Genomic DNA, 17,218 nt, shown 5'->3' with positions numbered 1-17,218 from the left:
CAGGGAAGTAAAATGTAGCTACCTTGGTCAAGGGACGTACAGGACAGGGACTCTGAGTCATCCAGACTTGGGCGGCAGTTCTCCAACTGCACACCACACATATCCACATCCACGAACCTTTAAGGCAAAACAAAGCTTAAAGTCTTCTTAATCGAGATCAAGAAAAACAAAATGAATGGGGATTTCTGGGTTACAGCCTAACATCTGAAAACACATTAGCCCCTACTTGTTCTTTTTTCATTCTTCCAGTCATGAAATTACTTTTCAGTGAGCAAACACACCTAAGCCTAGGTAACTGGAGGATAGGTTTGGGAATGAAGGCTCACTCTCCAGCCCCATATCAGAACAGTTGATTTATCCCACAAAGATCTACTGTGTCACTTCACTCTGCCAGGCAGTGTGCTGGGGATATAAAATGAACATGGGACCTTCTTCCAAAAAAGCCTCAGTTCAGCGAAGGAAAAACACTTGTTCTCCAGTGAAATAAACACTTGAGGGAAGTTTGCAATGTAGCTCCTGGGAAGTGCCAAGGAAGCAGCACCTTCCTGCTTCCTGTGAAAGGCTCTGTAATGACTCCATCCCACAACTCCCTGTATCTGCAGATACCAGCTGTCCACAGCACACCTGGCACAGAGCAGGGTGAACTAAACAGACTTGGTCTGAATCCCAACTCTACCTTTTCTAGTTATGTGACTTTGCTGTTGTTTCTGTATCCATAAAGTGAAAAGTGATTTTCAAATTGTGAAGATTAAATGAGATAATGTATGTATAAAGTGTTTAGTACATTCCTGGTACATAGAGATGCTCTATTATTGGACGTAATTATAAGAACTTTACATAAAAATCCTTTTTGGGGATAATCAGGGATTGAAATCAGAGGCAGCTGACCACTGAGCCACATCCCCAGCCCTAGTTTGTATTTTATTTAGATACAGGGTCTCTCACTGAGTTGCTTAGTGCCTCACTAAGTTGCTAAGGCTGGCTTTGAACTTGCGATCCTCCTGTTTTAGCCTCCTGAGCCACTGGGATTATAGGCATGTGCCATCATGCCTGGCTAAAAATCCTTTTAATGGCAAATAATCTGTTTGTAGGCAATCAATTCTTCATTGGAAAATACCACATAACTCACTCTTCTTTGCATTTTCAGTGACTGGTATAAGGTAGGAACTCAATAAACATTTGTGTTCTGAAGAACTTCTGAACCTCTCTGGAGAAACTTTCAAAACAAGAAACCATTAGTGTTTTTGTTTTTTAATACTCATTAAAATTCCAAATGCACAACTTATGTATAAAGAATATACAGGAAAAGAAATGAGGCCAAAATTTGTATTTGTTCATGAAAGAGAAAGATCTAATTTGTTTTTTATTTATTTATTTTTTTTTTTTAATTTTTTTTTTTGCGGTACTGGGAATCGAACTCAGGGCCTTGGGCTTGCGAGGAAAGCACTCTACCAGCTGAGCTATCTCCCCAGCCCTAATTTGTTTTTTAAATATAATATGCTGCTCTTCCATATTGTTCAAGAAGAATATGAGTATTTCAGAAATCTGCAGCTAGAGAGAATTTTAAAGTTGATTTGTCTTTTTTTTCCAAGTAAAATATGTTCAAGGTTAAAAAAAAAAAATCAGAAATGCAGACGTGCCTGCACAACAGAAACTCCCTGTAATTCCATCGTGCACATGATAAGCACTGTTTACCCGTGAATCTGAGCTGCTGATTCTAGCTGCTGATTCTAGTTGAAGCTCTACCAGCTGCATCAGAATTAGGACCAAGCGGGCAGCCCTGCCTCAGGATAGGTGAACAAATAATGAAAAGAGAAAGTTCCTGACCAGCTAACAAATCATTACCACAAAACCTGGGAGTTAGTCCACAGTTCTCTACCTGATATAAATGCTTATATCTGAGGAAAGCTTAAGTCTGAAATCTCTAGGGATATCCTACTGCTCTGGCAGAATTCCATGATCAGTTAAATGCAAATGAATCAAGAACATCTGGTCTAAATTTGTTTTAAAATCCATGAGGGTTGACATACAAAGTAAGTTTAGCAAAATGTAGTCTTGGGCCTGTGGGATCTACAATTAAAAAAAAAAATTTAAAGGCCAAGAGGTTTGGCATTGCATGTGACAAAGTGGGGCTAACTTCATAAAGCTAAGTAGTCCAGACATGCTCATTTAAAAAAAAAAAAAAAAATTTATGAGTTTTCTGATGTTCCAACACTTTAGCAAAGGCATGGAATTCCAAGTATAATTTGCCAATTTATGTGTTTGGGTTTTTGTACATTGAGAGCTGACCAAATGGTAAACTAAATACATGCATGTGTATTTATATATATATAAAACTATATATGTATATACACACATATGTATATATAAGCAAATTATATGCATAATTCATGAAAATCCTTTCAGGACTTTTTTGAAGTTCCTGATAAGCTAATGTATGTTATCTCCAACATAGGTGGCACAGCATGACCTAACACACAGCCTCCCAACATCCTGGTTTTCTTGGGCTACTTCATGGGACACACTTTGGGGAATACTAGACTCTTAAATCTGAATGAGATACAAATGTCTGCGATTCAGATGACTCTTGTTACCTGCAGTCTCTTGCTATTCATTCAAGTATCCATTCAACAGAAAATCATTAAAACATCTGCTATGTGCTTCATTCAGTCTTGATGCTCCTCAGTTTGCACTTATTTGTACATTCTGGTCCCACACTTAAATCTACACTTATTTTGTATGTAAAATGAAACTCAAACCAAAGTCCAGCACTTAACAGCAGTTTGTGCTATTACAAATATTTATATGTTTTTTTTTCTTCCCTGGTTGGAATGGACTTCAAAGACAGAGGATTGTTTTTACTCCCTTGATCCTCTTACTGCTTATAAAACCATGTAAACCCAATGGCATTACATAGCTACTGTGCCTTATGATGACAGGGTGTGCCTTTCTCATGTAGGTCAAGGGGAACAGCAAAGACGGATGAGAGAGAAGCGAGTGTTTTCGAGGACCTTGCCCATTCCTATTTTCTTGCCATTTGTTTGCCCTGTAGAGCAGAACCCCAGAGCAAACATCAATACCACTCGAGCTCTGCACCACACTCTAATCTAACCAAGGTGAGGGGATTTGTTTGTCTTCCTCCTCTAATTATCCCTTGGTGAGAAAATGAGAACAAAATGTAGGTTCATCACAGAATCTTTCCCCCACAATAGTGTTGGGCATCAGACTATCCTATGGGGATGCCAAATCCCTGAAGAACTCTTGCACAGATGACAGGGAGGAAGCTGCAGCTCATCTCACTGCAGCCCACTACCAACCAACAGAGGTCAAGGGAAACAGGCTCGCCTGGGGCACTATAATGCCTTTCCACACAGAGATGAAGCACAAAGCATCTATCTGCCCAGCCATTATGCTCACACACTGTGCAGCCAGGGAGAGCCCAGGTTGGCTCTTCTTTGATTCCAACTCTTCTTCCTCTATAAGCAATCTTTTCACCAAGTTCTCTCCAAATAACCTTTTGGAGGGCACCATATGCTTCCTGCCAGGACCCTGACCAAATCAACAGGACCCGGAAAGAGGTTTTCTTGATGTGAACTGTTACACTTAATGTGACTTTAGAAAAGGGAGATGCTAAAAATAATTTAAAACTTTGAAGACAGATTAATAACGTACAATTCAAGGTTTGGGGTTATAGCTCAGCAGCTGAGCATATGCAAGGCCCTGGGTTTGATCCCCATCATCTTCATCATCACCATTATAACGAGGAGGAGGTGGTCATCAGATTGAAGTGAGGACACTGATTTTCATCGTTTGAACCTCCAAGAATTAAAGCAAATCTCACCGAATGAGAAAGTACAGAGACCAATGAAAAAAGAGAGACTGAACCTAGAGGTCCTCACTTTTTTCCTCAGTGAGGGCTTCATTTTGCACTTTTCCAAAGCAATAAGAACCCTGTAGCAGAAAAGGGAAGATGTGACATTCCTGATATCATTTATTCTGTGTCAGGCATCATGTAAGTTGTTCTACATAAACTCCCACCTGGAGCTGAGAACAACAGTGTCACACAGCTGGTACACTGCAAAACCAGGTCTTGAACCTGAGTCTGACTCTGGAGTCAGACACTCTAAACCAATAGGTACACTGTATGCTTCCTTTCCAAGGCTTCCTGAGGAAGGCTGAGGGCAAAAAGAGCAACTAGAGCAACAAGAATTAAAAGGTACACTCAGCCCATCTTCCTGACAGTTTCAGTTGCTGCCAGTGCCTTCCAGTCCAGGAGTTGGTCCCCACAATAGAAAGGAGACTGTGGGCTTATAATTCTTATAAGTCATGTTAGACTTAGGAGAACTGAAGAAGTATCCATGAAGACAAAATGCTGTAAAGAACCGTGGTTTGTGAAGGCAGCTGTGATGAACTAGGATACTCTGCAATATTACTAAATACCAAACAAATCCTGTCTGAACCCTTTAGTCTACAAGAAGGATCATTTTTTATATTTGTAGAACCCAAGAGTACACAGCAGGAGGGCAAATGCTATGCAAATATAAAAAAATGATCTGGAGAAGAACTCCTAAAAACTATTTTTGAAAAGCAAACAAAAAAAGCTTGTTGACACACTGTATAATTTCTTAAACAGAGAAACTAGCAGTAATTTTTCATCATTTTCAGAGGAAAACAATCCTTTGGGCCAAATAACCAAGAACTAAGAACACACATCTTTCCAATACCACCCCAAGTCTCGCCCATAATGCATAATGCAATGCTTGTTGCAGGTCCATATTCCATGTGCAAAGACAGTCAGCAATTTATCCTATGCCTACTGGAAAGTTTAATAAATGAGACCATGGGACATCACAGACCAGCATAGAGCCCAATTAAGGCACAACGGAATAAGCATTTAACTGCAAAATGATGTGTAGCCTTAAACACAGTGGCTGAGTCCTGATTCTCGTTCTGCTTCATTTAACATTTCTTCTCTTCACTTAAATTCACCTTCCTGTTGCTGAAGAAGCAAGATGCGTGGGTGGTAGGATGAAAGATTCGGCCCTGTGCATATTATACACAGTTCAGTAATCCAAGGAGAAAATAAATTGACAGAAATGGTGCTTGTACCAAGTTGAAAGAAAATAACACATGGAGATATGCTGTCAAATGGTTTTCCAATATGAATAATCAGCCAACCAATCAATTTGTTTATACGTTTTCCTAGTGTAATTTCAAACCACTCTGGATGCTAGCTTTTTGACTAGATGACTATCCCTGAACTCATTCTGCAAACAAAGCTGGTTGTAGAGATTAAAGAGGATCTTAAAGAGGACCTGGGAATGTTAAGTGATTTGCAAAGTACTTGGAGCTCTAGCTTACCAGTTGAGTCAGCCCCAGAAGCTCTGCAACTTGTCTGCTCCTCAGCATTGACGAGCTGCAGATCTGTGTATGAAGGGCCAACACTGGGACTGCTGGTGTCTTCAGAATGGGTTGTCCAGCTGCTCTCGGAGGTCAGAGGGCATCTCTTCAAGGAGTCAAAGGAAGGACATGTCCAGCAGGGCATGGTCAATGGGAGGGCTGAGAACAGACCAAAAGCCAAGAAGATACAAGATGAATAGGTGTCCTTAGTTTATCTTGTTTTGTTTTTGTTTTTAGCTTGTCTTGTTTTGATGTCACTTAGATCCTAAGAAATCTCAACAGTCATCCAAGGTAAAAAAAATACAAGAAAAATTTCTTGTGATACAAACAAGGAAAACTGACTGACTTTAACCCCATGAAGAGAGACTATCAAAAGCAGCACTAAAATTCATGTCTCGGGACTCCTGAATCAAAGAAAATCTCATAAGAGATTGAGTTACTTTAGGGTCTAATTTCTAAATTTAGATTTTAGCTTCATCCAAGCCCAAACTACACAAATCTTGCAGTTTCACCCTTACTTTACATTTACTCTATTTTTAGTAGCATACCGATAATCTGAAAAGAACCCTTACCAATTGACATCAGAAAATTAGAGCAAGTTTGGGTTAATGGATAAGAGTAGACATGAGACCGTATTTGTACATGCATATGATATGCCTCTGCTTGGTTTGAGTCTGACAATAACTGCAGACTCTGCAGACTGTTAAATATTAAAATGGAGAGTTGCTGGGCCTGCTGACTTGTATGTGATACAACAAAAAATATCTTTAAGGGGAATATGCATAGGACTTGGCTTTATCTCCTTAGCCAGAACACCAAATCAACCTTTCAAAACCATTCCAGAAAGTGGGTTTTTTTTTTGTTGTTGTTGTTTTGTTTTTTGTGTAGTGCTGGGGTTTGTACTCATGGTCTCAAGTATGTGTGGTAAGCACTCTACCAACTGAGCTACATTCCCAGTCCAAGAAAGTGTTTTATGTGTTTTCTTTCTCTTTACATCAGACTTTCTAATTCTCTTAATTTGTCTTCAGTTAACTGCCTACCACATGCTTTCTCCATGGTACTGCTGAAGAATAATCACTACAAATTTACCATTAAGTGCTAAAAAGAATGTGGACTGGGAAGGAATACACATGAAGGAAACTACCATTTATTGAGTACCCATTCAAAGGTCAGGCACTTTACAAATATTAGGTAGCTTCATCTATCAATTCTGTGAGGTAGGCAGTAGTCTTATTTTATATAGAGGGAAAGAAAGTCAAAGTTTAAGAAACTCTCCAAAATGATGTAGTCAGTTCTTCTGGCCAGAAAACCAAAACTACAATTAGGTTAAGAAACAAAAAGTGAAGATTTAAGAGAAAAAAGAACAAACAGCAATACTTGTGATATAACATATAGAATTTGTATTCCTTATTTTCTTAGGCATTTATAAAACATTTATATCTTTCCTCAGGAGAATTCATAGCTCATACCCTCTTTTCTTTAAAAATGTCACCTCCTCTGCAATTATTCCTGAGCTGTTACCTCCAAAGATACAAGATCCCTTTCTCTGCTTTATTTTCCCTTATGTCATTACTAACTGATATCCATGCCACATATCCATGTCTTCTAAATTAGAATTCAAGCTCCTGTGCCAGCATGGTGGTGCACACCTGTAATCCCAGAGGCTAGGGAGGCTGAGATAGGAGGCTCACAAGTTCACAGCCAGTCATAATAACTTATCGAGGCACTAAGCAACTCAGTGAGACCCTGTTTATAAACAAAATACAAAATAGGGCTGGGTTGAATGCCCCTGATTTCAATCCTCAGTACCCACCCCCCAAAAATTAAAAAAAAAAAAGGAATTGAACTCACTAGGAATAGGGATTTTTGTCTATTTTAGTCACTTATATACTCCCATTTCTAGAATCAAACCTGACATAATGCAGGCACTCAATATTTGTTGATCACGTCAGTACTACAAATCATTCCATAAGAGTCTCTATTAATGGTAGTGGTACATGTCTGTAATCTCAGCAATTTGGGAGGCTGAGACAGGAGGATTTTAAGATTGAGGCCAGACTCTGCAGTTTAGCAAAAGTTCATCTCAAGATAAAAATAAAAAGGGCTGGAGAGGTAGCTCAGTGGTGGTACAATGCTCCTGGGTTAAATCCCCAGTACCCAAAAAAAGAAAAAAAAAAAAAAAAAAAATATATATATATATATAAAACAACCCTATGCCCAAGGAGAAATTTTAAATATTATGTAAAATGCAATAATATTATTTAAAACATATCACAGGGCTAGCAAGAAAGAATTAACAAGAGGCCAAGTGAAAGGTGGAAGCAGAAATAAAAGCAAAATGTATTACCTGATATTCATACCCACACTGAGGATTGTAAAGAAACCAGAGATCCCCGAGTATGAGTATTTTAAGTTTCATGTGAAAAAGATAAAGGAGAAAGAACCCAGAGCCAACACAGGATGGAAAATCTAACAGATGATGTGATGCATAAATGAGAATTCCCAATAGACAGAATGAGTAAATTAGGAATAACCTGTACTTTCCTGCTGGAGATAGCAAAGAAAACTGTCTGTGAAGGGTTTGGGTCCACAAAGGTTTTGCATTTTGTGTGGCCTGAAAATCCTCCAGTCTGGGACTTTAGCTGAAATATTTCCAGGTTAGTAGTAGCCTCAGGTTACTACCCAGGAAAAGCATATATTAATCCTTTCTGGAGGAAGATATCTTCAAACCAGTCTTCTCAGATAGAATGTCCCTAAGTGGATGTACACATGATAAAAATAAATGATAAATCACAAAATACATATGAAATAAAGTTGCTATGAACAGATGCAAGTAAGGTGTTGAAAGCAGGGAACTAACAGAATCAGAATCAGACTTGCAAAGAATTCAGACAATAGAATTATTAAGCAGAAAATATAACTATGTTTAATAGGTTTAAGGAAACAAGAAATTAAGAATATGAGAAAGGAGCATGTGGAATTGAAAAAGAACTAAATGAATTTCTGGAGAAGAAAAATTGTGTTACCATAAACACAAAATTGAACAGACAACATAAACTAAGTATGAAAATATGAGAGAGAAAAAAAAGAATAATAGAAAATTATTATTATTTTTTTTGGTGGCTGGGAATTGAACCCAGGACCTTGTGCGTGTGAGGTAAGTACTCTACCGACTGAGCTATCTCGTCAGCCCAAAAATTATTTTTAAAAAGAGAAAATGAGAGAGAGAGAAACATGGAGTACAGACTGACCTCCTGTCATTGATATCTAATCTCAGCTCCTACAAGAAAGAAAATGAGAGAGGCAAAATTTGAAAAAGAGCTGTCTGAGAATTTTCCAGAATTTATAAAAGATTTTACATGTCAAATTTGAAATTCCAAGGTATCTCAAGCATAGTAGCTAAAAAGAAATCCATAAAAATGGACTCTCTCTCTCCTCCTGACAAAATGAAAAAAAAAAAAAAAAAAAAAAAAAAAAAAAATCAGAGTCCCAAACATAGGGAAGTGGAGCCACAGATACAGCCATCAGGAGAATAAATAGGAATCACTTTTGAAAACAATTTGATTAACTTGATGACGAATACAATGATACAGCAGTTCCCCCCTAACTTTTTCAATGAAAGAACCATTTGCACGTTTCACCAGGATATAGATTAAGAATACTCAGAAAAAACAAAAAAATGTTTACAGAAGCACATTCTTAACTGTCAATAAGTGGAAACAATCCAAATGTCCATCAATAAAAGAACGACATGGATAAATTAATCATGGAATATGATTAATTTATTAATGTAGTAGGATACACAGCAATAAAAACTAAAAGAATTACAACTACAGGTAATGACATGGGCAAAGAGCACAAATGTGTTAAAGGAGTAAATCACAAAATAATAATTATAGTATTATTCCATTTATTCAAAGTTCAACACTAGGCTAAACTAAGTTATATCACTCTTGATGCATGGGTAGGTAGTAAGCTGTCAAAAAAAGCACTGTAGTTATTATCACGAAGCTCAGGAAGGTAGTGATACAGGGGAGAGGGAAGGGGTGTGATGGAGACAGTGATGAGATCCTGGAACGCTTCTGTGCGGTGACAACATCCTATTTATTAAACTAGGTGATGTTCTTTATAATCTAAAATATATTTTAAATTTTTTCATATTTGTTCAATAGTGATTAAAATCACATTTTAATCACAAAAGAGACTGATTAGTCAGAAAGGAAGGCATTCTAATTATTTGTATTTTCACATTGGCTCTTTACATTTGTTAGATAAAATGCCAATGCTTCCCTGAAAGAGAAACCAAGAAGAATGTGACTGGGACAGGCAAAGTTCCTGTATCTCATAAACTGTTCTCATTTGGTCATTTGGTCCTAATACACTTTCTTGATAGCTTCAAAATCTTGGATGAGTTATTTTCTTTAGGTTCTTAGTTGAAAGTCCTCAGGCCACAAGCTTAGTTGAAATGAGAGAAAGCATACTTATTGAGCCTGGATCTGGCTCTTCTCCCAGGGGCCAGACCTTTGATGCCTGAGCCAGACAGCAGAGGGTTGCTGCCATCACTAGGCTTTATAACCACATCCACCCAGCAAAGAATAAAGTGAAAGGAAGATCAAAAGCTGCCTCTGCTCCTTTCTTATAAAATCTAAAGAAAAAGGCCCTAAATCCAGATTGCCAAGTTCATAGGACGGATTCAGCCCTGTAACTGGGACAAATTACTTAATTCATCTGTTCCTCCATTTTCTCATCTGTAAAACGGGGCTAAGAGTAAAAACTTCATTAGGGGATTAAGTTAGTACTAACAAAGTACTTTGAAAAAGCGCTTGGGACAAAAGAAGTGTTCAAAATGGATTAAATGGTGATTTAACTATCATTTCCAGATAGAGCTCTAAGGTCCTCGTCTATTTGAAATCTCCATTAAGATATCTAACTTCACATGTTCAAAACTTACTGTTATCCCTGCCAAACCAGTCCTTTTATCCTTTCAGTGATCAAACTGAAACCACTGTGTCATCAATTCTTCTCATCTTTGATACATAACAAATTCTGTTACTTCTACTTTCAAAATTTATCTGCAATCCAAATCATGTCAATCTCCAAGCTACCAACCTGGACCAAGCCACCATCTTCCCTTGCCTGGATCAGTGCACTGGCCTCCTACCTGACTTTCCTTGTACATCTGTTTTCCTCACAGCCTATTCTCAACCATGCCACTTTCAAACACCATACTACAGCAAGGAACACAGTTTCAATAACGTTCAACTGAAGTTGGGCAGGGCAAAGTGGTTCATGCCCATAATCCCAACTACTCAGTTTGAGTCCAGCCTGGTCAACTTAGAGAGGAGGCCCTTTCTTTAAAAAAAAAAAAAAAAAAAAAAAAGTCAGGGCTGGGGATGGAACTCAGCAGTAGTGTCCTTGGGTTTAATTCCTAGTATTGTAAAAAACAAACTGAAGTTGGATCATGAATGCATTGCTGAAAACCTTCCAATGGCTTCCACTTTAGCAGTAATAAAAGCCAAAACCCTCACCAGGCCCTCCAAGGTCCCAGGTGCCTCAGATCTTAACCTTCAGGCCTCATCTCTCTTTTCTCCCTTGCCCCCATGCACTCTGCTCCAGTCACAGATCACAAACAAGACCACCCTCAGTGCTTTTCACTTGCTGCTGCTTCTGCATAGAAGGTCCCTTCCTAAACTCTGCTAGGTTCACTTCCTCTATCCCCTCAGGTCTTCACTTACATTTTCTTCTTAAAATATAACTCTCTGCCTTATAAAAAAATTTCACAACCTCCTCACCACATTAGCTTCCTCTGCCTCACTCTTCTCTCCTTTTCATTTGAAGGAGTTAAAATTTAAGTGCCCACAATTAAATCACAGAATCTGTAGTCTAGCAAATGAACTTAGGAAAAGAAACAAAGAGGGACAGGCTTGAGGCCTGAACATACCTTAACAAGCCTAAAATAAGACTGCCAAAACATCAAAATCTAACTGGCCATGGAGGATAAACAATCTCCACAAGGCCGTGGACCATCTGGTGTCACCCACTTTCCCCCTTCTTCCCTTTTCTTTAAGGTTAACTTGACCGCCTGCTAACCAAAATAAACTGCCCTACCACATTGCTGGAATGTCAATTTGCACGTACTACTTGCTGATGTAATCAATGTAGTCATGTGCCCGCTTATGTTTGAATCAGCCAATTATGTGTACCCGCGCCAAACTCCCTAACTTTTCCTATATAAACCCCTGACTACTGAGCCCCGGGGTCAACTCCTCTATCTCCTGCGTGAGATACGTGTTGGCCCGGAGCTCCGTTATTAAAGTGCCTCGTGCTTTTGCATCAAGCCGGTCTCTCGTGCTTCCTGGAGCGCGCCATCCTGAGACTCGAGTAAGGGTCTTCCTTTTGGGGGGTCCTACACATTCACAATACAATAATGTGAGTTTCACTCACATTAGTACCACACTTACTCTACATGTACCGCTTTACGGTGTTTCTGGTATGGCACCCCCAGCAGAACATGTGCTTCATGAGTCAGGAAAATTCAACTGTACCCAAAGTGCCTTGAACAGTGACTATCATACAGTGCAACACTGGTAAAATAAGTAAGGTTATAAGGGGCTGGGGAGATAGCTCAGTCGGTAGAGTGCTTGCCTTGTAAGCACAAGGCCCTGGGTTTGATCCCCAGCACTCCCCCCCCCCCCCCAAAAAAAAGTAAGGTTATAAACTGTCAGCTAATATATTTTTCTCTTTCTCCTTTGGGATCCTGGGTAGATTAAAATGCTAAGTACTTACATATGTTTTGATGTCATGTCCTTTATTTTTACTTTGATGTCTAATCAATAGACAATGATTTTTTTTTTCAATGCTGTGAAGGTCCCTATCAGTGAATACAAAACAGATCTAATTCCATTCTTCATTTGTGACTCTCCTGCTATTTCAGAGTTAGCAATATGAAGCAGCTGTCCCTAGTACTGGTTCAGAGGAACTCTTATTCACTCCCAGAAGTCTTCAGTAACCGACTGCACAACTGTTTAGGTAACCTCAACTGAGGGAGAGCAGGGACTGTGTTCAACTTTTTCATAATTGTATTCCCAGCACCTAAATATTTTTTGCATGAATGCCCTAGTTAATTGATGCATGCTTGGGTAGTTTATTGTGTTTTATGTTCCACATTGCAAGTACGACAGGCCACAAAGCTTCCCTGGTGAGCTGGCACATTTCCTGGAAGAGGAAAATAGTGAAGTTAAATTTTAAGGTTCCTCTTAGAGAGAACTGAGAGCTCTCCCCGACTCCCACGTCATGATAGTACCTTTAAATAAAAAATATAGCAGACAGTTTTAAGTGTGCTTTTTTGGAAGGTAGTCTCCCAGGTAAAGATATATATCACGTATATATTTGGAAGTGTATGTCTATGTGTATGTGCACGCTATGTACATATGCTTTCTATGTTTAAGTATATATGTTACATATGTATGTATATGTATCTATGTATATGTATGTGTTATGTGTACGTGCTATGGTTTAGATATGAGGTGTCCCCCAAAAGCTCATGTGTGAGATAATACAAGAAAGTTTAGAGATGAAATGATTGGGTTATGAGAGCTATAAACTAATCAGTATATTAATTCCACTTAAAAAGATTAATTGGGTGGTAACTACAGGCAGGCAGAGGGTGGCTGGAGGAAGTGGGTCACTGGGAGCGTGCCTTTGGGGTGTACATGTTTTGTCTCTGGTGGGCAGAGCTATCTCTGCTTCCTGATAGCCATGTCCCCAGTCACTTTCCTCCTCCACATACTTTCACCATGATGTATTGCCTTTCAGGTCCAGGGCAATGAAATCAGCCATCATACACTGAGACCTCTGAAAGTTTGGGCCCCACACTTTCCGCCTCTTATGTTGGTCTTGTCAGGTCTTTTGGTCACAGCGATGAAAAAGCTAACTAAAACAATATGCGTATGTATGTGGGTGTTTATGTGTATGCAGGTATTGAGTATTTAACAATGGGAAATTATAAGTTGATGATAATAGTTTATAAGAAAGGGCATGATGAGTAAGAGGTTGGCCTGGTTTCCTTGTCTATTCTCTTAAAAAAAAAAAAATAAATGATTTCACAGAGGAACCATCACTCATGGTCTGCCTAATGCTCATTTGTACCATCGATGGCAGTCATTTAGGGAGTCTACAATAGATTTCATATATACCTTTCATTCACTAACTCAACACATACTAAGTAAGCACATACTAAGTTCCACACACCATTTTCTGGCACAGAGAGTAAATCAGAGAAATGAAATGCCTCCCTCTATGGGATAGAGAAAAATGAATAAACCAAAAAGTTAATCTAAGACCAAATTCAGGTAGAGGCACAGGCTGTGAAGAGATTTAAAGCAGGAAAAAGTTGGAAAGTGGGCATAGAGTATTCTGGACCTCCATGAGAAAGTCACACATGCACAAAATTCTGAAAATGTGAAGGAAGAGTCCTCAGGGCAGAAAACACAGCAAGAATAGCAATGAATTTGTCTGGAACGAGAGAGGCAGAGTGGTGAGAGCAGAGTGGAGACCAGCAGAGAGGAAAGGCTCTGTTGAAATTTATTCCTGGGTATATCCTCTAGAAAGGTCATTTAGAAGCACAGAACAATTCAAGGTATTAAAAGAAAATAAGACTGCCTCTGTTTAGGAGGGAAATACATATGCATGCAAAATGTAATAGGCCTGGTCTACATATTCACTCAAAGATTGGGATCTTATGGCACCCCACCCACTCTCTACCCCCAGTAGCCAGAATGAACAACATAATAGAAATGAACCACTGGGCTAATCTCTGGGATGAAATCTCTCAGTTGTCACCCTTGTCTCCCTCTTACATGGCTGATGTCATTTCTGATCCTCCTCCAAACAAGTGACTCTTTCTCTTGCCCAGATAATTAGCTTCCCCAGACACAATGGGAGAGCCTTAGCCCAAGCTTTTAGGGAAGAAGTTTGAAGCACAAGGGAATACTAGTGTTTTGCTTGGGCTATGGGACAAGTGCTCCGGAAATGAAAGGGTTTTTTTATATTTGTAATTATGCACATCCTGCAGTATCTGCATAATGGGTCCAATTCAGGCTTGGCCTTGCCGAAAAATTGCCATGTCCGTGGAGGAAGATCAAGTGCATAACGTGATGAGTGAACAGGAAGCCTTAATTTAGTGCCTTAGTTTTTTTCTTAATATTGAGGATGAACTTCGCTCTTTCAATTTGTCTGCAAGCATTTGCAAACATACCTTTGCTTGGCAAGAATCCTTACGAACATTTTAAAAGGTCATCGGTAAGCTGACCACAACATTCTTCATGGTGCATGGTGACATACTAGAGACAGGAGCGGCCTTATATAAGTTAATAAAACTTTTTCATCTAGGAAAAGTCAGAATCACTATTTCTAAATGACTCAAAAGGGAAAAAAAAAAAAAAAACTCAGTTAATTTAGTTACTTTTTCAAAAATATTTCTTTAGAGAACAGTATGAAGGCTCAATTGAATTTAAACAGATTTGCCAGAAGTTTGTTTGTTTTGCTCTTTGATTCTACTCATTTTCTAGCAGAATATCTCTGCATCTAGCCCAGTATAGTAAAGGAATTTTCTGTTAATTTTTTTTTTTTTTTTTAATATTTTTCACTGTATAACCCTGCATAGTATGGCATCTTCAAACTGAAATGTGAACGATGCTCTTGTGGCTAATATAAGTGTGAAGTTTAAGTATTTTATGTTTAAAGTCTAACACAAATCCTTATTAAGTTAAATAGATGAACCCTACATTTGTCCTCTGCCATATTTAAGGGATTTTAATAGAGTAAACAATTTTCACAAGAGATTAAAAAGACAATTTTATTTGCCCCCTTGTTCCCAGTACCCTCAAGTCCAAAAAATTGATGCCAGCCCTCCTTCCCATATGTGTGGTTATAAAAAAGATATTATAGATCTGACTTTATTTTAACCATATATTTCTAAAGAAGACCATATATCTCCCTTTTCCCAGACCAACCACGATGGCATTTATTCACTCCAAATCCTGCCCTAGTTAAAGTCCAAAAGAAAGTTGTTTCTTTGATGGATTTAAGTATTTCTGGAGTTGTCTGCCCCACTAATGGTTGCTCCTAGTTACCCAATCACCCTTGTCATGTGTCAGTGCACATTAAAATAAGTAGCCAGGTCACCAGGGTAGGGACTAACGACTCCTTGGCTTCTCTAAACTCCTCAGTGCAGCTTCTGGCCATTTAAATGCCATAAAAGCTGTACCACTAATGACAGTCTCTTTGTCCCTAATTCCACTGTGCCTACAGTCTCCTTGCATTTTAATTAGTACAAATAGTACATTCCCATTCCAGGCTGAATTCCAATGCTCCTTTGGCTTTATTCTTAGGTAGAACAGCTTAAAAGACATATTCTTTTGTTTTTTTGCTCTTCATTTGCTACAAAAACTTCAAAGAGTGGAAAAAAGGGACCTGGGGGAAGAGAAGAAGTGTCCCAGATATGACTGCTTCACCGAGCCACTCCTGTGTATGTGATACCCTGTGTTTCCCAGCTCTCTTTGCAAACCAGGATATTCAGGTATGAAATAGCTAGCTAAACTTTTCCTTTCATAAATCAAGGCTAGGAACAGTACTATTAGTCCCACTTCTCTTCCTCCCTGTCATTTCCCTCAGGCCACAATATCTACCTTCTCATAGAAGGATACCCCACGCAGAGTGCATGGCACAGAAACCAGAAAAAAAACATTATTTTCTTTTCTTCTGATTCCAGGGCAGATTTGATTTGAAAGTCTGGTCATTTAAACAGAAGCAAATAAGACATGGGAATGGGAGAAACTGAAAACTGTAGCTATGTATCATAGGAATCAGTTTGCTGTAGTGCTACTGATGTGACTGGGAAGTTAGCTGAAGCCAAAAATTACTTTCTCTGGCTGAACTTCATCTCCTCCATGCATGGAGACAAACCAATGTATTCCACATTTACACTGAAGATTTCAAATCACTTTCATGTTTAAGCACAGCATGTCTACCATCCCTCTTGTCCCAATTCCATTTCATTTGTGAATTATCCAACTAAAAACAGTTTGCTTGATACACAAGGGTGCAACTGTGGTCCCAAACAGATCCAGGACCTGACTTACAGAAATTAATAAACAAAGAAAAACATGTTGGGGGGGTAGATAAGTGAGAAACTGATGCACAAATCATTTTTTTGTTGTTGTTGTTGTCAGATTAGACTAAACAGCACTAGATGGCCACCTATTTAATATTAATTTTGTGCTTCTCTGTGAATTTTCTAAGTAGGTACCACTAGTCTAGGGAAAAATTAATTAGGAGCTTTGGGGAATCTCCAGAAGTAAATGATAACTAGCAAGGGAGGGAATTTTGAGTTCTGATTTAATCTTTCACAGGAAAAAACAATGGATGGATCTGGCTATAAAAATGAAACACTCAGGCAAGCAATTCTTCTAGTACTCACCTTTTCCTTTGCTTTCTCAGAGCTAGTTCCAAATTCTCAGCTACCATGAAATAGAAAACATTACCAACAAAAAAAGACATGCTGTAGTAGAAAGACATGCATGAAAAGACATGCAGTTGACTATCAACTGGAAGCAGATGGAGGAAATAACGAGGGCACAGATTAGCCATTTTCCTACTAGAGGACCCAGGAAGAAGCTCAATGGATGTTATATTCAAAGCAGTAAATATGTCTTTGAATATCCACATGTAGCAGAACTGCAGAGAGTTAAGTACTTAATACAGTGACTCACTGAATAAATTATAAAGGGCTGTAGGCTTGGAAATAAAGCACAGTGGC

The 17,218-nt window shown here is 38.7% G+C and overlaps 1 protein-coding gene across 4 annotated transcripts in view; it reads right to left on the bottom strand.

The window, feature by feature from the left end:
- Positions 1–17,218, bottom strand: part of STON2 (stonin 2) — a 138,756-nt gene that overhangs the window by 79,912 nt on the left and 41,626 nt on the right. For all 4 annotated transcript variants that reach the window (XM_079128053.1, XM_079128056.1, XM_079128055.1 and 1 more), the window contains exon 4: positions 5,362–5,559. In XM_079128053.1, coding sequence (XP_078984179.1) covers positions 5,362–5,559 — 198 coding nt within the window. The remainder of the gene's footprint in view (positions 1–5,361; positions 5,560–17,218) is intronic.

The sequence above is a fragment of the Sciurus vulgaris genome (genome assembly GCF_902686455.1).
Source record: "Sciurus vulgaris genome assembly, chromosome: 2".
Taxonomy (NCBI): domain Eukaryota; kingdom Metazoa; phylum Chordata; class Mammalia; order Rodentia; family Sciuridae; genus Sciurus; species Sciurus vulgaris.
Note: the sequence above shows the minus strand (reverse complement) of the source record. Positions and strands in the feature narration are given on the sequence as shown.